General features: G+C 39.7%; 1 protein-coding gene across 8 annotated transcripts in view; it reads left to right on the top strand.

Moving 5' to 3' along the window:
- celf5a (cugbp, Elav-like family member 5a) overlaps nt 1-25694 on the top strand; it is a 271078-nt gene that overhangs the window by 6777 nt on the left and 238607 nt on the right. For all 8 annotated transcript variants that reach the window (XM_077583355.1, XM_077583350.1, XM_077583353.1 and 5 more), the window contains exon 2: nt 12327-12409. In XM_077583355.1, coding sequence (XP_077439481.1) covers nt 12327-12409 — 83 coding nt within the window. The remainder of the gene's footprint in view (nt 1-12326; nt 12410-25694) is intronic.

Raw genomic sequence — 25694 nt, 5'->3', positions numbered from 1 at the left:
TGGAGGATGTAAACAGGAATGCACGGAAAGATTTATGCATGCCTGTTTTGTGACACGTTGATATGAAGCTGAATTTCATGTCGAAAATCAAGTTTGATATGATAGATGTATGCATGCATACACATGTACCATATTGCTTGCCTTATAAAAAAAGAAAAAGAAAAAGTAAAACTACAACAAATCTCCATGGGGGGCACAGCTCAGGTGACGTCACGGGGAGGGAACGTCGGATCCAAACCTAGATGCACTAGGCATATCGTCTCATTGCTGTGGAGACAGCCTCGATTTTTCTCGATTTTTTTCTCGGTGAAAATTAGGCAACCCAGCATCCCGCTGTAGTTTTCATCCAGGGGACAAGTCTGCAGCTTACTGAGCATGTGTGTCTACCTTGGTATAAATTTGCTATCTATTGATGTAATTGTAGCACTCATATTGACCATAGAAACCACACCCGTTCAAGTTCCATTTCCTATTTCTGTTCTTAGCAAAGCAACAGCAAGTTAAAGTCTCATAAGATTTGCTAATGTCACACGTGATGCTGTCAACTTCTTATTTTTTCCAGAACATTTTCTTTTAACTGCATAGTGTTCCAAACATAATCGTTGTCTTGTCTTTAAACATTTGCAAAACAACTTGCCAGTGAATATTTGGCACTAGCAACATGTTCAATAATGAATTTTCTCCGGCTCATTCATCAATGTCTCGTGTCACTTGGGCTCATCTATGCGCATGCCCCTTTTTTTGAATTCAGCCCGCTTGATGTATTTTTTATGCGACAATCGCGTGCAAACGAGAGAGTACTCACAGTTAGACTCATTTCCCAGCTTGTGCCTTTTTGTCATTTACAGTGTGGTGAGCAGCGCGTGAAAAATAACCTTCTGCAATGTATTCACAGTGTCTTATTAAAGGACAGCAAATTAATTCCACCATAAAGGATGCCGGGTTGTCTTATTTTTGGCGGTTCACTTATCTCATCTGAAGGTGGACTTGGCAGAAGCGTGCTGCATTCTCATTCACGCTCAAAGGTCACCGCTGTTTTCTTTCGTCGACACAGAAGGGAAGCCTGTCTGTTTTGCATGGTTGGCCTATCAGAGAGGCCCATTGCCTTCAGAGCGGGAGGAGGATGGGTGGGGTGCTGCTTTTCCAGAACAGCGTGAGCTCTTTAATGTCATGTTGGAGCTTGGCTTGATTCATTTCGGAAGATGAAGCAACAAGGGGGAGTGGGGGATGATTTTAAATGCAATGTTTGGTGGTATACTTTTAAGTCATGCGATAAATCCTTGAAAAAAAAAAAAGCCTTGCCTTCTGAGGGCTCACTAACACTCGTGTTTGCCCAAAAAAGGGCTTCTTTTGGCTTCACTTCTATATTATCCATAGACGTGAATGTGAGTGACAGGTTGTATGGGCAATGTGATCAACTGGCGACCAGTCTAGGGTGAGCTGAGATAAACTCCAGGTTTACCCATGACCTCAGTGAGGGCAAACGCGGTTCAAAAGGGGATGCGGGTAATTATTAGTAAGTGGGTCTGGACAGGCGTCCATAGACAGCGATTCTGCACCGGATGAAAACTGGCCGGCCAATTTGTCTATTTGCGTGATGTCGTCTTCGCTCACGCTGTTCAAATATCAAAACAGACTCATGACACCATGAATTTTCAAGTTTTCCCCGCAACAACCACATATGTCATTCACTACTGTCTCTCTTCGGCTAGTAGCCATGTTGAATTTTTACCCCAAAAAAAAAGACTTCGATTAGTCACTTTTCGCTCATTGGTTCATTCCACTGTTTGTTAGCTTATTTTCGTCTCAGAAATGCGGTTGATCAGACTCACTGTCCGGCAAAGCCACGAGTGAGTCTGGATTTCCAGGCTAAACTATTAGACATTAAATAAGAGCGGTTAGAAGATTAATGTTTGAAATCCTACATTTTGATAGAATCCTTACATATTATTGACACAAGAAAACTATTCTACATTGAGAATGTGCTTATTTTAAAGTAGTAATGTTGAAACTGATATGTAAATTAAAATAACGAAATTTAAAGTGAGTGTGCGTTTTCACATTAGCCAATCAGAACATTAAAATGTAGCAACAGCAAATCAGAGTGCAGCGTCTTGGCATTTCAGGACGTTGTTGGTACATTACATATCTGCTCAGTTCTTTTCCTTCTGATGACAGCTAGGGGTAAGTTAGCTACAGAAAAGAGAACGCAATGTTAGTCTAGAGATGGGAATTTGACAGAAGTTGAAACCGTAGCTTCTAGCTAGCAAGCTCGCTAGCTGTGTGCGAGCTATGCTAACGTCTTTGGCAAAGCTATATTCTTCAGTGCGCTTTGTGAATGTAAATTGTAAATTTCTGTTTTTGAATTAATATTAATGGAGTTGTACGGACAGTTCTCCAAATATAACTGACTTCAAAAGAGTAACTAAGGTAAGCAAGGCAAATTCCCAATTTGAGATGAGTGTCAGCTCTGTGTAAGGCTCCAAGCTACACAGTGCAGTTATAAATAGAAATTGTGTGGTATTTCTGAAAATGGGTTAAGCTGCCGTCCCTACACTGCTGCTGGCATGACATCACTGATTGGCTCCGAGCATTCCCCAAAACACTCTCCATCTAACACTATCCATCCATCCATCCATCCTTCTTAAATAATTGGCAGATCAGTGTTTATTTTGAGATCGCTCTTGTTAGAATGTGAAATATACGTCAATGCAATTAGCACCCTGAATTCTGCTTGTTAGAGCAACCGTTTGAGCTAATTAGTACTGCTCTCCAGCTCAATGATGAAATGAGATAAATAAAAGATTTTTTTATTTTTTTTGATACACAGTCAGGAGGATTAGTGACTTTTTTCTCTCCTCTTTGTCACAAGTCTTATTACTTCACTCCCCCCACGTCTATGCAATCTTTGAAGCGTCGTCTTTAAAAGGTAACTTTCAATTTGCGGAATCAAAGCGACTGAGCACCTGATCCGATTGTTAGCAGACAGCTTGACGCCCGCCGGTCATCCGCGATCGCGCCTCCTGCGCTCTGATCAATCGATCCTTCCTTGGAGGTTTAAACGGCTCAAAGGCGGCGAGCATCGGCAGGAGCGTCACATCTAATAAACCTACCTTGCAACTGAATACACTGTTGGCTCACTGCTTATGATGCACAGTTTGTTTTCACTGTCATCGCTGTGGTCATAGCATTTCGGGTGATAATATTTTACCGGGGAATATTAAGCGTGGTCTTGCTATCGTTTTCTTGTAATGATGAGGAGAGACTGTTTGGAAGAGTCACAAAGAATGCAGAATAACTTCTGACTGCATTGACTTTTCTTACATATATTACGCTCATGCACAAGCCACAAACCTGGACACTTCCTAGATTCTGGTTATGAATAATGAAAAATGACTTGCACGATAGAAATACAGAACTAAAAATATGTGTGTACACACACCAGATATTCAAATCAATTCAATTGTTCATGCTGCTCTTTAAAGCTGCAGAATTTGCCCCAAAATATTTTTTACAATGGCCTTTTTTTATGTGACCATTTATGACATACATTTTTTAATGAGTAGATTAATACCTTAGTTGTTCATAATGGGAACTCCTGCAAGCCTCTGGCGGATAGCTTTCAGTCCGGATTCTGGTTCAAATTTCCCGCCCTCTGTCTGCGGATGTGACGTCATGTGCGCGTTGTGTATGTGAAGGAGGGAAAATGCATTTTCATTTATCCACCACAGGTGGCAGTAGCGGTTTGTAATTCAATTTTCTGCGTTCAGTAGCTTTGAGTGAACTATCTTTATTTATTCATAGCACACTGCTGGAAGGTTACCTGATTTTGAACATGTTAATTTTTGGGTTCATGTCACACTCCTGGACTTTTTTTTTTCTCGTGACAGTGAATAATATGTAGTCATTCTGCTTATTTCTGGTTATTGTGAATAACTGGCAAGGAACCATCATATTACAGTAAAGATATGACACATCTTTCGGAATTTCCATGCCAGGGTTAAAAGGAGGTGCGGTGTATTGATTTTTGTGCTAAAAAAAACAAAAACCTGCTCGTTTGCAGGAAGGGAGTGACACGTCAGGGTTGTAGACTTGGCAGGTTCACTCTCTTTGGCCTCCCAGAAGTAAAACAGCAGGAGGCGCTAAGTGGCAACCTCAACATTATTTACAGCTCTGTGAAAGTCCATCCATTAACGGTGTCAATTAGCTTCCTCATCGGGGATGCGGGTGGCTGGATTTATTTATAGTTCTGGCGCCGACTTTAATAGCAAAAGCAGGATAGCGCACCGGGAGAGTATACAAAAAAAAAAAAAAAAAGTTTTATTGAAAAAGCACAGAGCAGACGTTTCCAGCATGCTCTAAGGCCAACAGAGTCACCTATTGAAAGAATTCTGGCCCACTTGGGGATGGATGCCCACTTCAATCTGTCATGTCGACTCCCACAGCGGCGCCAATCCTCCGACAACTTTATTAGGAGCCTGTTGGAAATGGAATCCGACCGTCCTGTTATGTTGTTATCCCCGCAGTGTATAGTCTTAAGTATCGGGAGAATTACTCCCCGCCTTGTCGTGTCAGTTCATCCTTCTTTTTTATGATGGCTCCTTTACCCCAATATTGATCCTTCTTGGAGCGTACGCAGAGCATCTCAAAAAGAATTTATTGCCTTTGTCAGCCTTATTAGGCCACGCACGCTTCACCCCAACACGTGTATGGCGTGTAAGTACACGACACGGGCGCTCCTTTGGGATGCGCCGCCTATGGATCTGCTTGACTGCTCGTCGGAGGCAAGTGGAGTCCATGTGAGTGAGGAGCAACAAATCAATGGTACGGGTCTCCTGCTCGGGGGTCAGAGAGGAGAGCAGGGAGGGTCCCACGACTATTGCTGCATTCGAGGTTGCTCGGAAGTCAGACATACAGTAGGCTAATTGCCAGGTGGGATGTTCGGTGCCACTTTTTTTCCAGACTGATGCCAGTACTCAACTTTTGAGTAGTCACAGATAACGACACCAAGTACCACTAGTACTGATCCATAAAATTTCTCCCCCAAAAAAAGACATAATTTTAAAGGAAGCCCTACCTTACGTATCTTAAAATAATATTTTTTTCTTAATACTGCATACAATTCATAGACATTTTCTATTATTCAAATTTCTAGTACCTGTTTGTAAAACAGCCACAAGTATCTGGTATCCTTACATATATGACATTATATTACAATATACCTTGTAATATTAGGTACTTGCCCATCCATACTATTAAGAGGTTACCTTAATTTTTACAAATGCAATTTTAACCATTTTAGGACAATGGAAGAGATCTATATAGTTAACGTTTTCAGATGAGCTGAGCTGAGTTAGATGGGCCCAAACTCCTACCTTAAAAATCCATAATTATTACAATTTTGTTTTGTAAAATTATGTAGTATATTAGGTTCAAATTTGATGGCGATGGAGTGAATTCCCAAGATGGAGGCACACACGAGCTACCTGCTGAGCAAAACGTTATCTGAGATGGGTTCCTCAGCAGATAGCTCACTGCTGGACGACAAATTTGGCGCACAATTCCGTGCTTTTTAATTATTTTTTGTTACACTGGCCCAGGAAGAAGAAAACATTTTGCACCCCCACCCCTTACCAACTCTTCGACTATAAATAATATAATTTGTCTATAGAATTGTTTTAAGTACATATCTGCAGAGGAGCTAATGCTCTTTGTGCACGCTACAACAATGAGAGCGCTACTGCCACCTATTGTAGTGGATGTACAATTACACTTTTATACTACATTTACTCTGGTACGGAAAAAAAAAAGGTTCCCTGGGGTCACACACCGCTATTTGAGAAAGACTGCACTAATATTTTTCTACATGAAGCTTTTCAATTCAATTATATTATAATAATAAATAATAATAATAATATATTTATTGTTTTGGCCTGAGACCAGCTAAATGCCAAATTGGTAAAATGCAGGGTTCACTTTACGTGTGCATTTTTGGGGAAATCAAGTCATATTTTGTGGTGTTTTTTATTTTTTTTTGCATGTCTATTTCAGTGGACAATGCCTTTTAGAGCGGAGGACACTATTGAAATAAAAATGCTATTCCACTTGGAGCGTTCCACGAGTGTGGAGCCCGCCATTCGCATTCATTAATTCCGACTGTAGCACAAGGTGAGGGGTGACGGGGAGGGGCAGTGAAAGGAGAAATGGGGGAGGATTTGGAAAGATGAGCGGCGCGCGAGTGATTGACGAGGGCCCGACGGAAGGATGCAGTCAGCTTTGCGATGAGGATGAGATGGTGACTGAGCACCCCCCCCCACTCCCATCCACCTCCTTTTAAGGTGGCTGTCTGACTTAATTAAGGTTTACAGGTTACGCTAGGCTACTGCTTATATTACGCCGCTCATTACAAGGCCATTAGGCCCGGGCAGAGAGAATATTGTTGTCAGAACGATGATGAGTCAAAGCATTTTATTACGCCTCCCTTAACTCCTTCTTTCGCTCTGAGAATTTGAATGACGTTCTTGGGAGCAGATTGGGAATCTTTATTTTTCCAGGGTAAGGGGGTGCTTCTAAGCGTTTCTTGGAGACCACACTGATTACCCCCCTCATGGTCAATTTGCGCCTCAGAGCCTTCCCTCCAGCCAATGATTCAGGTCATAATCACATTGTATCAGTGCTGATGTTGTGTGTTTCGGTTTCACCAACCTCGCTCACATCCCTCGACTGTCCATCGCCCCCAGATCCCCCCCATCCCCCCCACTACATGAAGAGGGGTGGGAGTAAATGAAGTAAGCAAGTAATCTAGCCTCACTGATAGCATTCACAAAAGACGTGTGAGGGGAGCGAGCGGGACTTTTTCTGCTAGCTTCACACTTTCCCCAGTGAGCTCACACTTTTTCATTACTCCGGGGCAGCTTGGTACTCAGGAGGGGCAAAGGAAGACCGAGAAGGAAACGGTCAAAGAAGTGAGTGAAATCTGCTCGGCAGTATATATAATTGATGTGCTCACCTTTATATTGATCCACTGCAATGCTAACCGCCGGTTGCCTAAATGGCGTGGAGTAATCTCTTCTTCATGGTCATGCTATGCTAATATTAGTAAAAGCACTAGAGAAGAGTTTTTCTTGTTATGTATGATGGTAACATGTGGTGATAATACTTCAAAAGAAACCTTAACATACCAAATAATATATAGATAAATGCTTTGGTACGCTTTGATTTTGAAGTTGGCACTGACATTGTGTTATACTGTTGCCAGCGTTTAGCGGCGGCTCCAGCGTTAGCGGCTAGCAGCGTTAGCCGCTAAGCAAGCGCGAGAGCTATCGGATTACTTTTCAAAGGCGTCAATAACTGTGCCCACTTTAATGCTGACAGCCTGACTCAGTTGCTGTGCTGATCACATTTTAACAATGCAGGCTTAGTCAAATGTGCTGTTTTTGCCGGCAAAATCGCTACTGTGGTTCTGACGTCACTTGGCCTCATAGACCAAAATCTATGTGGGGAAATTTCACTAATATTTTTAGAGAGGAAATTAGTGTGCTACTAAGTAAAAATGTTGATGATCTAAAAATGAAAAGTAGTGGAGTTGTTCTTTATTAAAGGGACATTCAGTGATCCCCAGCGCCATCTAGTGGTGAACTAATAATTCATTCATTTTAAAAACAGCAACAAAAAAAAGTATCGCATTAACATTTTTTTTTTTTTATAATCGTAGGTCTAGTAATCACTAATATTACATGGCTTATAGTCTCACCTTACTAGAGCTGCCACATTTTTCGCCGCCATCTTCCTGCTACGGAAGGACAACGTCACAAATGTAGTTATTGCATCGAGTGTCAGACCCAATGGGTTGACCGCAGCTTACCTTTCACAGCTGGGGCCTGCAGGTGGTCGGCACTAACTCCCGCTCTCGCAAGCTTTTACTAGCTTTATTTATTACTAGCTACTCCCGCTAGCCGCTCTTGTTAGCTGCTCCGGCTAATTCCGGCTCGCTCGGTCTTTTGTTGTCGCTCGCCGGGCTTCACAACGGCTGCCAAGTCACCGTCGCTCACCCGAGATGCTCGTTTGTTCACGCAAAATAAGAATTGGTGGTAGGCTTGTGAAATGTGGTCTTTCTGAGCCACCGTAGTGTGCGTGCTCATGTGGAAATGTGTTTTTATGTCTTCTGTATTTATAATTGTTAAACCAAGCAAAAACAAAACAAAACTGTTGTGCTATTTCCTTCTTAGATATATCTCTCCAATAAAAGATGATTTGATACGTATCTTGATTTGTTCAGTGCACTCGTATCTTTCACATTAAAAAAACAATTTTCCAGTTCAAACTGGTTTTTGTTACACCTATAGCTGTAGCCCTACACTGGTATTACATCTTTCAATGACTTAGCAACAGCAAACTTTTCCCCCCCCATAAAATTTATCGCACAATGAATTAAATTCTTGTCGATTTTCGTACATATTAACTGTATCTGAAATGGAATTACCAGAATATTCCAGGTGCGAAAGTGCAGCGACGCCAAGCTGTAAACCATCCTCAGCTGCTCCCTCCCGTCTCACTCAGTTATTCACATTTTAATTACACGGCAATTCAACACAGTGCAGATGAAGCGACTCGGCCCTATTTCCCAGTACACACACGGCGCACACTTGAAAATATATCATTAGGAAATGGGAGCCGGGGCGCTGGAAAAAGAAGAGAACAAGATAGATTTGGCAGCCACAAAGAGAAAGCAGAGGAGGTATTTCTTTCTCTTTGGAGGTGAAATCAATGTGGCAGATAAGGCTGCTTAAAGGTTTCTATCAGATGATGCACAGGATCATCTCTTCACAATAGGACGGCTTGCCCCATTGCTTTGTCAGCAGGCTGCCGTTGCTGTGGCTTTTCTTTTTTTGTCGGGTTTCAAACTATTTCATCATTTTCCTCTCTCGCACAATTGGTATGCAGCGCGGCGCTGGCAATTTGCGCCTGTTTGGGTTCCCAATTATGCAGTCGTTAAAGCACTTTCGCCTGTCGCCCGCAAATTCTTATCAAGCCATACATTAAAAGCGCACAGAATCTCGTGTAAATGGAGTTCGTGTTCCCGCCCCCTCCTTTGTTTGCCGTTGTTTTTAATTTATTCTCACGTTGACAAATATGTTGAGATTGTAATGCAAAACACATTTGTTTCTTATCCAAGATACGGCCGGCGTCAGCAGCAAAAGAACATATTAGTAAATTCTCATTCCTTTCACCCCGTAGCCATTGGGGAAACAAAAAGATAAAAAAACAACGCGAATTTGAACATTTGCAGACCACAGAGTGCAAGTGGGGAGTGAGTGATTGAGTGATTTGCATGGCGGCCATTGGAAATCATTACATTAGCGTTGCAGTGACACTGTGGAGGCCACCCGCCATGAGTTTTATAGGCAGTCACCTGAAAGGTTATGACACGCACACACATCGAGGTGGGGGTGATAGAGGAAATAGAGTGTGTAGCAAACCAAAGGCTCGTGGACCATAATATGACCCACCAGCGCGTGTGACGCGGACTGCCACACAATTCTCACAACAATGAAATTAAACAATTAAAAATGTTGTCGTACATGTAGTATAGTATTTTAAAACTGAAATGACCCCCGATATAAAACAATATTCACCTAGCTCTGAAATATAAAATTGCATTTATTTTATACCTGATCTAATTGATGGGATTTCCCAATCAATTGAAGGGTTGATTATTATTATTATTATTTTGGGAGGGTGACAAAAAATTCAGATAAAAAATTAAAAAAAATTATTATCCTAATGTTAGAATTAGAATGTTAGCATTGCATTTGTCTGAGTAAAGACTACTTTTTTCTTTTTCTTTTTTTTTTTAATAAAAAACGCAATTCTAATGACAGAAAATTGTACAACAAGATGATGATGATATTTATGAAAGTTTGATGCACTTTATTCTTTATTTACTTAATTAAATTTTTTCCACATATTTTGCATTTTTTACACTACTTTTAACATGAAATTTCTAAAATATGTTACCAGCATTACATATTTTATCCAAACCTACATTACTTAAACCAACCCTAAAATAGTTTTACAAATAAAACAACTCATTAAGGCTATGCATTGTTTTATTTTTTACATTTTAAAAACTATACATGTCAATCCCAGAAAATGATATAGCATGTAGTATAGTGATAAAGATCATGATGATAATTATAGATTCTCTTTTAAAAGTTATGCATTTTATTTCGTTTTTTTATTGGGGGGGAGAGTTCTTTTTTTCAAAACTTTAGTGTTATAGTACCTCTTAAGCCACACCTTCTCCATCTGATTGGTTGTTTCCCCCCATCAACCCCCCGCCGGGTTCTGTCAGTTATTGTATATCAAATGACAGGCACAAGACAGGTCCAAAAAATGATTTATTTTTCACATATCGTGGTGTCACTCCCCAAAAAATGGCATATGTCATTTTTTTTCAGAAAAAACTAAATACTGAACCAAAGACTGACTTGATTATATGCATTAATAAATAAATTCAGGAGCAGAATTGAATGATATGTTTAACTAAGGCTGTAGCCAACATCCTGAGGAGATGAATCAAAACTACACATTATTATTATGCAGCATTTGTAAGGGCAGAATGTTAAATATAGATTTTGTATCTCATTGAATTGATTGTAGATGAAAGTGATGAAATGCATAATAAGTATACCAAAGAGGGAAGAGAGAGAATTAAAGCAGAGAAGGGCAGACCATACATGGCTTCATGTTAAACAATGGAGTGACACCCTACTCAGATTGGGTGACAGGGGTCAAAGTTGACAGGGCCAATGCTGTGGCACACTAGCAGTCGCTGGAGAGAAAGTTTGGTATAAAAGGAACATGGAGACACAATATTATCTACTACAACAATACATCACTAGCAGCTTTGAATACATTTGGATGTTGAAATGAGATCCAAAACGCACTAAACCGCCGTCGGAGTGTCGCAAAAAATGATGTACGGTAACCCGTGTGAACCCCATTAATAGAACACAAGCAAATCTATTTATTCAGACAGTGGCGGGGAAAATGATTGCCTCAATACTCCGTCTGCTTTCTCTTCATCCCTCGTCTCTCCTCTGACAGATGTTGTGTGGAAGTGCGCGCCCCGCACCCGAGTGCGGCGGCCATTTGCGAATGCACACACACACACTCCACAGTCAGGAGTGATTTTCTTTTTTTAACATCCCCCTTGCTGTTTACTAGGTATTCTTTGCCTTTTTTTTTTTTTGGATAGTTTTTTTACTGGCATGTTCCTTTTGGGTCCACTCATGTCCCAAGCTTCTATATTATTTCGATAGCAAAACATTAGAACAAGTTTTCCTTGAAGAAATATTGACTATGATAAATAATTAAATCTTTCCACCCTTTTCACACAAATCTGTCAAGTCATTGTTTAACTGTGCTTGGCCACATTATGCCTCCGCTACACTAGGTGGCGCTACAGCGCCTTTCAGCTTGTTTAGTGGCAGACATTCAACAAATGCTACTTGCTAACTGGTCCTAGCGAAGTGTTCCAAGGGACAACTTCACAGCTGAATTTCAGTCATGTATGCAGGTTTTAATATTTCTTTAATCTTATAGTATGATAAGTCAAGGGACAACTTCATAGCTGAATGTGAGTCATATATGCAGGTTTTAATATTTCTTTAGTCTAATAGTATGATAAGTCATTTTTGAAAAACAAAAATACAACAAATTTAATATCCAAAAGAGTCTCGGTTTAACTTTTGTAAATGACTGACAGTGACTGAGAACCTACACAAAATTTTGATTTGTTTTTTTTAATTGAGATTGTGTCCGCAAATTAAAAATAACTTAAGCATTTATGCTATAGGCTAATAATAGTTTGGTATGACTTTAGAGAGCACATTTTGACAGCTTCACAGCTGAATGTGAGTCATATATGCAGGTTTTAATATTTCTTTAGTCTAATAGTATAAGTCATTTTTGGAAAACAAAAATACAACAAATTTAATATCCAAAAGAGTCTCGGTTTAACTTTTATAAATGACTGACAGTGACTGAGAACCTACACAAAAACAAAATTTTGATTTGTTTTTTTATTGCGATTGTGTCCCCAAATTAAAAATAACTTAAGCATTTATGCTATAGGCTAATAATAGTTTTGTATGACTTTAGAGAGCACATTTTGTTCAAATTCTAAATGGTACAACCATCGGCGCATTATTACCACTATTTTTTCACAATTTTGTGGCCTCTGTGTCTCTACTGAGTGCTCTTGTGTGAACCCTTGTTGCGTGCCTGCTTTTATTCCTAACGTTGCGTGCCTATTTTTACAGGTTGTGCGTTCCTCACCTACTGCGCCCGAGAGTCCGCCATCAAAGCCCAGAACGCCCTCCATGAACAGAAAACACTGCCAGGGGTAAGTGCTGCAGTATATGTGCATCCCACTCCTCGTAAAAAATATGTGAGATGATGGAAAAACACAGGAAAGCAATTCAATCAGCAGCTTCACACTCTGAAGGCTCAGCTTCACTCCGTCTTGCTCTCCACATTGATTGGACAGAGGCTACCTCATTCTTAGCGCTTATTAATATTGGTTGTACTTATTCTGCCATTGCTTTCAGATAAAACACATAAAATCTTTTTTTGTCTAAATCTCTTTTTTAATTGTTATCCTCACCAAACTATTTAGTTTTGTTGCGATTTGGTAGCTGTTGGGGTCTGCACTAAAATAAATACATAAAATAAATAGAAATAAATTTTACCTAGTTTATTTTATTTTCACATGTAGATGTAGGTGAACTTCCCTGTTGCCTGCTGTGATGTTTATTCTTTGTTATTTTCTTGTCCAGAACCTGCTTTTCCATTTCCCTCAATCATATAGGAAATTAACATATCTGTGTTTTCTCCGTGCTACATTAAATTCATATTTCAAACAGTTCGGTTGTGAGAACAAACTGTTCCCAGTGAAAAATCTCAACAAATTATGTAGAAAATACCCAATTATTCCGTTTCCTCTATTTACATTGCTATTTTGCTATATGTTAGCATAACAGTTGGTACCTCTGGCACGTTCTCCGCTCATGTCGCCGTATGCCGTTTGCATATAGGCTACCAAAAGTTAATATTTTAGCATTTGGCTTTTGTTTTTCAAACGACACATTGGGACACATTTTAACATTCTTATCATTTTTGCTTCAGTGCTTTTTGTACAGAGGTTGCTATCTTACTGTGTGTTAGCGTAACAAGTGTTAGCATATTGTCATTCAAATTGGAATACAATGCATGAACAAGCAAAAATTTAACAGTCTTACTATATGTATTTCAACCCTTATTCCACCCAGGTTGCTAACTTGCTAATTGTTAGCATGACAATGGAGTTAAATTCTTATCCTCAGTCTGGTTTCTGTATTCAGGATGCTATCTTGCTATATGTTAGCATACTAAATGCTAGCATTTTAACATTAGTACCTAACCATGGTATACAATGTAGAAACATCTTGTTTCTTGGACCATTGTAAGACTTTCTTTTTGTTGAGACCAACATTTAAAGTATTTCTATAAGACAAGCCCAAATACAAATAAAAACAAATTCAGGTTTCAGTATTGCAACAGTTATCAACCCCATCATTTTTTTTTTCTTTTTAGAAGGCTATGGTTCTTAAAGGCTTAATATCTGAAAAAGATAGCTTATATGAGAAGGATTCATCTTCATGTATTTGCTCTGATGAAGCATACCAATACTAAATTAAAGTCTTAAAAAAATATTTATTTAAGTCTACAGGTTTATACATGGCTTATGGCAAGACTGGTAAAAAATGATTTATTAAAGAAAAACACAAGTGGGATTTTACTCAGCGACATCTGTTTTAACTATATTTAGGAGTTGATACCCCCAATCATACAGAAACTACAAAATATAATCTCTTAAATGTTAAAATAAAAGTGTCACTTTTTCCATTGTAATATAATTTTAATTGTTTGTTGGCACTTCAAACTGGCAATTTAACCCCATTCTGTAATTTCCCCCCCCCATCCATTAAAGAAATTATTAATATTTATTTAGGCATGTCTGTAAAAATGTTGATGGGGCGACTTACAACTGCAGTATTTATTTTATTTTAATTAATAATGAATGTAATGTCATCATCCTGTAATGTAGTGTGTTGTAGCTCCTCCTGACAGTCTGTCCTGCTGTTTAAATAAAACATTTTTTGATGTGATATGTTATTCGCAACGTTAGCGCGATGGCATTTTTAGGTCGCCATGTTTTCAAACATATCTTTGCATGTTGCTTACACAAACGTCACTTCTAGTTGATGCCACGTTCCTTCCTTCATGCTGCCACTTGAGTCTGTAATAAAACCTTTTTCTTGTACCCTTTCAATCCTGCTTTATCACCACTTGCGCTGATTCCCCTCAACCTCCCTTGGTCATGTCCGCGCTACTAAAACCCCCCACGCCACTCCCACCTCCTTTTACCCGGCTCTTGCTGAGCGAGAGCATGTCATAGAAATGGAACAAGCAGACGTTGATGGCTGTTGGCCTCACGTATGAGGCGACTGTTACCTCCCCTTGGGCTTCACTTGTACATGAGCACGCGAGGACCAGTGGTCCGAGGAGGGGTGAGGTAGCCTGGGCACAAACATGTAACTGTTGACGGTTACTTAGAACTTATAGATATATAAACTTGGGGATAAATATATATAAATATATAAAATGAAATCTGTGAGTAATGAGGCACATGCTGCTTCACCATGTGTAAAGAAACATGCATTTTCTGATCACATGTAGCAGCCTGTTCTGGTAAATGGTTCACCTTGTTCGTACTCTCATAATCAATATATACAGTATATATAATATATAGCATAGCATGTCACCTAGCCTAGTACAGGGGTCTGCAACCTATGGATCTGGAGCCACATGTGGCTCATTTAGTCCCCTTATTGTGGCTCCCTGTGGATTTTAATTAATATTTTTTTTTACCTTTTTTTTTTAGGTAAAATAATATTTAAATTAATTAATGATTAAATAAAAAATAATCATTAAATATTCAAAAAATGTGAGAGTCCAAAGTTGTCCAAAAAAAAAGACATAAGGTGGATGAAAAAGTAAAAAAAAAAAAAAGCTAAAATTGTCCAAAGAGTGACCATAAAATGTCCAAAAAGGAAGAAGAAAAGCCGAAAATTAGCACGAAATGTCCATGAAATTGTCAAAAATTGAATCATTAAATATTCAAAAAATGTGAGAGTCCAAAGTTGTCCGAAAAAAATACATAAGGTGGATGAAAAAGTAAAAAAAAAAAAAAAAAAACTAAGCTAAAGTTGTCCAAAGAGTGACCATAAAATGTCCAAAAAGGAAGAAGAAAAGCCGAAAATTAGCACGAAATGTCCATGAAATTGTCAAAAATGATAAAGAACTGAATAAAAAAGGGGGAAAAAAACATTCAAAAAGTAACCAGAAAATGTACAAAAACAAAAGAAAAAAATTGCCAAAAATTCCAGAAAATTGATAGCAAAAAATACAGAAAAAATGCAAAAAAATATATTTTTTAAAGCCCTAAAATGTCCCAAAAATGAAAGAGAAGCAGAAAATGACTGCAATATGTCCCCAAAAAAATGCCAAAAATGTCAGAAATTTGACAGAAATTAAGAAAAGTCTAAAGATGTATGAAAATGAAGTGTGAAAAATTACCCCCCAAAATATAAAAATCCAAAAACAAAGGAAGAAAGATAAAAGAAAATGGATGTCTACATACTGGCTATTTTTGCGTTGTGGTGCATCTCTAACTAGCTCTTGGGCCCTCAGTACATTCGACTAACACTAACACACTGATTCCTTCATCACATTGTTCAAATGTTTTGATGCTCTAGACAAGTTTTTGGTTATTAATTTGGCCCAAAGGTTGCTGACCCCTGGCCTCGTAGGCGCCAACAAGGGAAGTCATCACGTCTCACACTTACTTATTGTCCTATGGTATATTTGCTGGATACCTGCTCGGTTCACTCCATATGGTAAACAGGAGGCGCAGATGGTTTGACGGCTTGATCCAAAACACGGAGAGGCCAGCCGCACTTTGCTGACGGGCAAGCTCGTACTCTGATTCCATGTTTGGACCCTGCTGGGAGTTCTTATTTATCTAACTTTAATCTCGTCGCACATTAGCCGCTGACAGGAGTGGCACGGCCTAATGAACACGCATCGGACTGGAATGTAGCCATGATGTCATGTGGAACCTCGGGGACGCCAAAAACGTCAAGCTCTGTCGTTCAGCCAGGTGTGCGCTGCTTGGATCTGTTTGCGGCCAATGTTGATTCCTGGTAGCGGTGAAAAATGTGCACATGGTAGCCTGCTGTGATCCACACCACCCATGGTTGTGAATGCATTAATTCTTCATTTGCAGTAATTTTTCGTAATACACAATTTATGACAAGAGGCCGCTACATGTGATCGGATGTCTTTGTCTTTATACTTGGTGAAGCAGCATGCTGCTTACTGCCTGAGGTTACAATTAAATGTTAGTCAGAAGGCGGCTCATCTTTGGTAGATTAGAGTTGAGAGAGGAGGATTAAATGACTTTTATTGGATTTATTTCATGTCACTGATGGCGTAGTGGTGCATTCACCTGACTTTTGTGCATATGATGATCCACAGCAACGTGTTTCCAACCTCTGGTCTTCAGGATCCCATTCCTAAGAGACCAGTCCTGCCACTTTGTGTATGAAACTGCACGGAAATAGTACGACACCATATTTACATAGAAACATTGCAAGGTAGAGCGCATGGCGAAAACCAGGCTTATCTCACCCACACATCCCCTGCTTTCCCTCACCGCCACTCCCGCAAATCCTGGCCATCCAACACCGACGTAATCTCGCTGCAGCATGCATGTGCCACATCGCGCAGGATATAACATGGCCCTGAGCGTTACGCTTAACGCTTCTGCTCCGTACAGTTAGTATTAGCGGGTTTGTACTTGACCCGGGGTGTGGGGGTGCAAGCGTGAGAGGGTTGCAGTGATGTAGGAGGCAGGTTTATGGAAATGGGAAATAGCACCCGCATTAAAACCCCAATGAGAGCAGCGAGGGGATTATGTTCTGACGCACACACATATACAGTCACACACACGGACTCCTGCAGTGTCAACACTCTAAGCAGAATCCCCTCCCTCTCAATTGCCTTCTCCATTTCAGTTTTTACTCCATTTTTTTATTTGCTGTTTTTCGTGTGTAAAGTGTGGTACTGTGTACAGATACATGTGAAAAAGTAAAACTTTGGTAAAGCACTGATTCAACATCTTTATTTAAGTAAAAAAAGAAAAGAAAGAAAGTACAGTACAGTTGCTGAAATTTTGTGTTTAAATGCCAAAAAGTAATGTATTAAAGGGGAAGTCAACACAAAATCTTTCTTTACAATTATATGTTTTATGCAGCCCTACTAGTAAACATTGTATTTTGATTAATATTGTGCTTTCAGAATATGCATTAAGTAGCCAAATTCACCCATTTTTTATCCATCACAGTGGGCGGCCATTTTGTCACTGTCAATTGAGAATGATATCACAGTTCATCTGTGTCCTGAGTTTGGTTATGTGACATTCGCAAGCTGATTCGTGATTGGTTACCTGAGCCTTGTGCAACTGTGATGTCATTTTCAGTCGACAGCAAGTGGCAAAATGGCTGCCCCCTGTGATGGATAAAAACAGGTGGGTATTGCTCCTTAACTCATATTCTAAACACAATAATAAAGGGATACTTGACTCATTGAGCCATTTTCAGCAGCAAAAAGTTAATATTTTGTCCCTAATGAATTTGGTAACTTCATTATTTTACATGAACAATTAACAACTTAAAATACAATTTTTTCCACTTGCTGTCGACTGAAGATGACATCACCTGCGCTGAGTGGGTAATGACCAATCATGGCTCAAGTTTGCGGACCAAACCCAGAAAACAGGTGAGCCATGATTGGTCGTTACCTACTTCCTCAGCACAGGTGATGTCATCTTCAGTCGACAGCAAGTGGAATTTTTTTTATTTTAAGTTGTTAATTGTTCATGTAAAATAATGTATATAATATAATAATAATAATAAAAATAATAAAATAATTTTAGCTGCTGAAAATGGCTAAATGAGTCAAGTATCCCTTTAATATTGTGTTTAGAATATGAGTTAAGGAGCAATACCCAGTGTGCAAGTAGAAAAAAATTGTTTAAATTTATACATTTTTCAAGAAAAATAATAAAGTAATCAAATTCATTCGGAGTGGGGGTGCATATAACATATTCTTGACTTTTCCTTTAATAGTTTCAGTAAAGAGCTCAAGTTCATATTTGTTTGCCAATGCGTGATGTCATGTTAGCTTGTGCTAGCGTCTTATTTCAGCTCATATATGAGCTAATACTATTGATGAGGCTCATGTGAAGGTGTTTTGTTTGTATTAAATAATTTTGCTACTGAATACAGTTGTTTATGTAACATGGGTTCATTAGGTGCTTTGACACCATTTATAAGCAATTAAAAACACATTTGGGAGGACGCAAATTATTTCTTTTCACTATATTTGGGATTTATGGTGGAGGTTCACTGTATACAATACCTTGATCAAAAACATTAACTAATGATAACAACAGAAAAAATACACTTTATTCCTTGTGCAGAGTTTTTAATAGAATTAGAATTAGATTTTTTGAATGCTTGTGGGTTTTAGGCTGTAACATGACCCAACATATTCATCACAAATTATTCTTGAAGTCGAACGCATCAAGCAATTTGATCAAATAAGCCGATGGGTGGGGAACATCTTGAATGAAAAAAGCTATTTTTATGAAGTAAAACAATTAGTGGATTAAAATGTAAGGACCTAAAGTAATAAACTAATCAGAAAAATAAATACTCATGAAAAGGACAGATATGTTTATATGTATTTGTACTTTGTTACCTTCCACCAGTCGCTCGTGCGAGGCCATAATGGGTTGTGCGAAGAGCAGAACAAGACAGGGCAGCGTGGCCTTGCAGCCTCGCCGCCGAGCTGTTCCTCGACACGCCGTGGAGCTTTTTGCGCCCGCGCAAACTATAAAAACGCACGCCCGTGACCGTGCATGCGCGCCGCCATCCATCTGCCTCTCCGGCTCGTGAGCCAAGCTCGCCCGCGTGTCGTCCGATCTGCTGCAAAACGCTGAATTATTCAATGCTACACTGTGTGAAGGTTGTACGAGGTAGTACGTTTGGATTGTGTGTGTGTGTTGTGTTGAGTGGGGGTGGGAATAGAGCGGACTGGTCAGCATGAAGCCAATTGGTGCTGGCAGGATGTTGAGCCTTGTAGCTAGAGAGAGAACTCGTTAGAATTTAGCCTTTGGGAAGCAGGAGTGTGTGTGTTTGTGTCTGCGTGTGTTCGTAATCAGTAAAATGATTGTGGCAAAGGGGAACCTGGCAAGGTCTTTCTTTTTCTTTAAAATATTTATCTTTTGAATTCGCAGCAGTACATGTGTTTGGAATATAATGTTGCTTTTTAAACCACAAAGCCCCTCTTTAGTGCCCCAACGTTTTCATTTTTCATAACCGCCATGGTGATGTCTCTAGTTTTTTCATTTAAATATTTTATCCTTTTTACAAGCAGCCTAAAAACAGTGGAATAGTTGAAATATTTTTTTAAATCTAGTATCAGTAAAGTTACTTTCTAAAGCAAATGATCTTTAAAATAACTAAGTTACTTTTTAAACCAAGTAATCAGTAACGTGACTAAGTTACATTTTGAAAATAATTAATCATTGAAGTAACTCAGGTGCATATTAAATCAAGTAATCACCACTTTGGAGGTTCCACTGTATTACAAATAAAGTTCAGCAAAAAGCAAAAAATCTGTAAAGTAACTACGTAACTTTTAAAAGCAATTAATTAGTAAAGTAACTAAGTTACGTTTTAAAGCAAGTAATCCCAACTTTGAAGGTTCCACTATGTTGCAAATACCTTTCTGCAAAAATGAAGTAATCATAAAAGTAACTAAGTTACGTTTTAAAGCAAGTAATCACAACTTTGAAGGTTCCACTATGTTGCAAATACATTTCTGCAAAAATGAAGTAATCATGAAAGTAACTAAACGTTTTAAAGCAAGTAATCACTACTTTGGCGGTTTAATTGTGTTGCAAATAAAGTTCATGAAAGTAACTATAACTACGTTCCTTTTATAAGAAAGTAATCAGAAAAATAACGACTCTACTTTTTAAAGCAAGTAATCATTAAAGTAACTAGGTTACGTTTTAAAGCAAGTAATCACTATTTTTGAGGTTCCATTGTGTTGCAGATAAATTCCATGAAAGAAACTACATTACTTTTAAAAGAACGTAATCAGAAAAGTAACTAAGCTACTTTGGAGATTCCACTGTATTGCAAATAAAGTTCTGCTGCGTTGTTGTAACCTGACCTATATTCAACTTTAGTAGCCAGGGGGACCCAGTGATGTTAGCGAAGTCTGCAAGGGAGCCACTGTAACATTTCCTCTGTTCTATGTGATGTATGATTCTTATAGGTGGCTCTGTGTTGCTCTGTATGACAACGTGGCAACAGTGACAATGTGTAAACACAACCATTCTTCTATTGTATGTGTGTGTGTGTGTGTGTGTGTGTGTGTGTGGCATGACCGCGGCGTGTTGATGTAATGCGCTGCTGCTGTGCTCCTTGGAAAACAGATGAATCCACATGCACATGCATCCCCCCGGAGCGAAGAAACGGCTCGAAATAGACTACAACAGATATATGTTGAATCGTTGGTCCCGTCAAAATGTTGCAATATTTTCTGTCCGTCTCGCTAGTGCTCCTTTTGCTACCGTACTGTGGCAAACACACACACTATACACACAGCCATACACAGGAGAATAGCAACATATTTAGAGAAGCCCTCTCCTGGGATTGGGCTTCCTGGTGTTTTTGAGGGAAAAAAGGAAAGGATTTGTACTCAATGTCTGTCTTTGAAGAATAAACTACCTAATAATACATTCGACTAATAATTAGGAGTGTCAAAATTAGTGCGTTAATTTTCATCTAATTTAAAGTTCCCTTAACGCCACCATTTTTTTTTAATGCGATTAATGACCGCCCCTAATTTGGAAAGCCTGTACTGAGGAAATTTCCAGTCGCAACGCAGCAGACATGTCCATGTCAAAATTTAGCAGTAATAAATTTAACAATAATGCATATATTTGTGGAGACTGGGGTCAAGTTGTATTTTACTGTTTTAAAAATGTGCAGAATTCCACAAGTTACTATATAAATAAATATGGTATTCTGGTTAAAAATGCGTTAGTGGAATATGAGTTAAGCAGCAAAATCTAGCCGTTTTTATCTATTTAGGGGCGGCCGTTTTGCCACTTGCTGTCCACTGAAGATGACATCAATGTTGCTCAGCCAACCACCAATCACAGCTCACCTGTTATGCTTCAGAAAACAGGTGAGCTGTGATTGGTGGTTGCCTGAGCCCTGAGCAACATTGATGTCATCTTCAGTGGACAGCAAGTGGCAAAATGGCCGCCCAATGAGATGCATAAAAATGGCTGGACTTTGCTACATAACTCATATTCCTCAAATGTATTATTAATCAGAATGTCATATTTCTACTAGTGAGGTCATATATAACATATTTTTGTTAATAAATGTTTAAGGTTGACTTCCACTTTAAACTAAGATGCTCCACATTTGGAGGAAGACATTTTTTATAAACGCCGACATGATCTCCTCCACACCCTCCCCACACACGAAGCCACTTCACAGTGAGAAGTGTGCTATTTTTTCCGAGGTACAGGTTAGCAAAAGGGCTGAATTATTAATGTTTTTTGGTATTTTTAGCCCGTTTAACCTATTTCTGGTTGTGGCTGGAGACCGCTCGCCCATCTGTCTGTGAGATTCCATCATGTGACACCGCCGCGATCTGGGTTACGGAGTGGAACAGGCGCGGTGTGCGCTTTTTTGGACATGCACCTGCTACCTGTAGGATGAGTCCCCTTTTTTTGTTGCAGGGTCCTAATCAGCGGGTCCCTGCAGTGGCTTGTACAGGTGTGCCACTGCCCGGAGGCACAAGGAAGGAAAGAAAACAATAGAGGATTGTGGACATGCTTGATAAACTCTGGCCTTGAAGGGCAGCTTGTGCATGTGTCTCCCTTGCGCGGACGTGTGTGTCCTTGTGTGCGTAGGGAAAGAGAAATGATTAGCCTACAAAACACACACACAAACAGACAAGCCAGCAGATTAGCTGGCAGGCAAGCGTAACTCGGGAACAAGCAACTTCACGCAATAATGAAGGAAACATGTACACTTACAATCACGTGTCACCCATTCCGACTAATCGGAGCTGACATCTGACCTTGAGAGGAAGTAAAAAAAAAAAATCCGAGGAGGAGGGGGGCATGTGGTCATGTTGACAGCTCGAAGTCATATACCTTCAGAGCCAAAATAGCCGCCAGCGCGGCGTGCGTCGTCGATCTGAGCTTGACTGAAATGGCACACTTACTGTGCAACCAGAGGGGGCTCATTTGTAAGGCAGATGCGGGCGCCTTTAGTGGGGCGCCTGTCGAGAGTGTAAGGTATGCGTGCGCATGTTGGGGGGGGGGGGGTTTGCACAGCACGACAGCCAGCCGATTGTCAGCAAAAATCAAGACTAATGAAATACAGTACACATGGCTCGGGGGCACCAGAGGAGTGTGACTGACAGGAGGTGTGAGTGGAAAGAGCCTGAGGAGAAGCCTCCAATCTTGAAGCTCCAGCCCTCTTTCCCAACCCGGATAAAGGAAGCAGCATGAGGCATAGGGCGGAGGAGAGGGACAATGTGTGTGTGTGCGAGGGTCCCCGGGGGATATGACACGGAATACAAGTGCATGGGGAGTGCTACTGATGGGCCTGTTCATGTGGAAGTGGGTATTATCATTGCAGAGGAGGGCTGTCAGCAGCGCTCTCTCAGGGAGTCAGTGTCAGGGCCGTCGCTCGCGGTGAAGGCTTCTGTCGTCTGCCCCGCAGGAGACCGGGGACGCTGGCTTTTGCTGCTTCAGCTGAGATAGCAGCGAGCGTATCATGCACATTCAACATTTCCCTAACGCGACTCGGAAAGTTTTCACCTTTGTTTTTAGGAAATATTTTTCTTTCCCTAGCCAACCTTAACCCTTACCACTAAATCTAACTTTACTGGTGAACTAATCTGAACATTGAGAGTAGCCTTTTCATCAAGAGATGTTCTTGTATTATCAATCTTTATGCATCTTAACTCATTCGCTCCCAAGATAGCCGAGAGATAATTACACTGGGGAACAATTTGAACTGTTTAGTTTGAGTTTTATGCTGATTAAAATTAAAATTGCCGTGCTGGTTTCAAAATTGCAAGTTTTTTTTTTTCCACAAATAAGCAAAATTCCACTGATTAGCTGTAGAAAGACTGTAGTAAGAAGAGCTGATTACCATTGGACTCATCTACAGCTACGTCACAACTTAACCTTTCTAACCACGCTTTATGCTGTTTGTTTTTTTCTTTGTTTTTTTTTAGGTTTTTAAAGCTAGCAACAATTCCAACTCATTCACTGAAGCAACCGCTTCACCGATTCACTCCCGGCTGTTTTACTGGATTCTGACTGATTTTGCAAGGCCCACAGCAGGGATGTGATTTTTCCGCTAATTCGCGGAATTCCGCTTTTTTTATCTCCCCCCCAAAAAAAAAATCCGATTTTTTTTTTTTTTTGTATTTCATTGTGTATGCACATGACTCAGACAGATAACATCTTCTGCTATAACAAAGAAACAAAGTTTTTAAAAGCAAAGGCAGTCCAATGTTTTTGAATGTGACTGATTTTGAGTTGACTAAAACTGCCATTTTATATGGGATAGTTCGATATACATTGAAAATTTATGCTGTTGTTTTGTCTATTTCTTTGTCATGTGAGTGCATTGAAAGTACTTAAAAACACGGAAAACCCATGAGCTCCGGGGGGCTTCGCTGGACCTAGCTGGGTGCCAGCGGCCCCCAGACCCCCGGCTAAATTTTCAGATAATTTCACTTTGGTCAAATCACATCCCTGCCACAGAATATTGTGTTCTATTGATATAAAAACATGGAACGTACCAAAAGAAAGATTAGAGTCTCTTCTTTCACCATGAAAAAATGTTTGTTTGTATCTGTTTCTGTTTTGCAGCAATTAGCGTTAGAATATAGCTACGTTTCATCAATATTCACATTCGTGGTGAAAACGCTGACAAAAAGAGATATTATCTATACAAGGTTCCTCCTGAATGGTGTACAAAATGAATGTAAAAGCACATTGTGCTGTATCATAGAAAGGATGAGTCAAACCTGCATTCCAAAAAGATTGACCTTTAGACACAAATGTTAAAAAGTGACCCTGGCATTCAACACGGTTTATATGGTCGAAAAGGCCATATTGTGCAGAAAGAAAAAAAAACTGTGTTTGTATGGACATGGCCTCAGAGCTTTCAAATAGGAAAGCACGTCTTATGCCAACAGCTATAGCCCGAGGCCTTTAAACTATTCTCGTCTTGGCTGCATTGGGAAGCCGCTGTCAATAATTCAAACTAAAACAACATTCTTGCAGGCAGCGGGTTTACATTTGGGTAAAGTATCCGACTTCGGTGTTCTTGATCCTTATTGGCATTGCGTGTATACAAGCATGCTAATGCTCAGTTTTGAATGCCGTTGCCAGGGAGGCATTAACCTGACAATATACTTGCTATCTAAGAGGGATCTGTTGTGCCAGTTTTGAATGCGTCATATTGATGAAACTGGTTGATGGAAGTGCAATTCATCATCTTAAAAAGCTTGTGTTCGGGAAATATTGATCAAACTGAATGTGCAATGGGTGTGTTCGTGTTGCTTTGCAGATTTGGCTTTAGGTCGCACCGCCCTGTTGGGTTATTGCGCTTCCTCAAACCGGATGCTAGCTTGTATGAAGAGGCAAAATGGAAAAGAGGGAAGCTGTGGATTAGAAAAGGGGGTAGCAGATAGGAAAAAAAATAGATGAAATATATTTGAATCAATGAGTTGTGAAGATTAAAAAATGAGATGGAGACGGAGGGAAATGGAGAGTGGGAAGTATTGATGGAGGGCCCCACCGCTTCATCGGCACGTTTTTTTTTTCTCTCTCTCAACCTCTTCAATATGAATCAGGAGAAAAGTAGCACAGCTGCGCCCTGTCTTTCGGAGAATCCCACGGTGAAGTCCAAAGGCATCCCAGAGGTAATCATTATGTTGACAGTGTGGCGCTGACAAGCTGAATAGCATTCAAAGGCTGGCTGCAAAAAAAAAAAGGATTACAATCATATGGGGAGAATCAAAAAGAACAAAAGATTTGAGAAGCAATCATGCAGCTTTTATCTCTGCACGTCCTCGATAATACATGCTTTTTTTTTGGTGGTTTGTTTCTGTTTTTCATTAAGAACCACAGCTCCGGTTTTGTCACGACATTATTGCATAGTTTTGACGAAGGCTCCAAGACTTCATACTGTATGAAACGGTTAAATTACATCATCTTTTACATCTTTGTCTTTGTTGGCTGTGTATATTGTATAACCAAGGCAAACAATTCACACAGTATTATGTAACACTATGTGTTGCCTTTTTTTAAAAGACAGACACATGATATTCCTCTTAAAGCTAGAAAATACGGACCATAAAAGTAATTGCAATTATTCCCAATTTGTAAAAGAAGCAGTAAT

This window comes from Vanacampus margaritifer, chromosome 13, assembly GCF_051991255.1.
Source record: "Vanacampus margaritifer isolate UIUO_Vmar chromosome 13, RoL_Vmar_1.0, whole genome shotgun sequence".
Taxonomy (NCBI): Eukaryota; Metazoa; Chordata; class Actinopteri; order Syngnathiformes; family Syngnathidae; genus Vanacampus; species Vanacampus margaritifer.
Note: the sequence above shows the minus strand (reverse complement) of the source record. Positions and strands in the feature narration are given on the sequence as shown.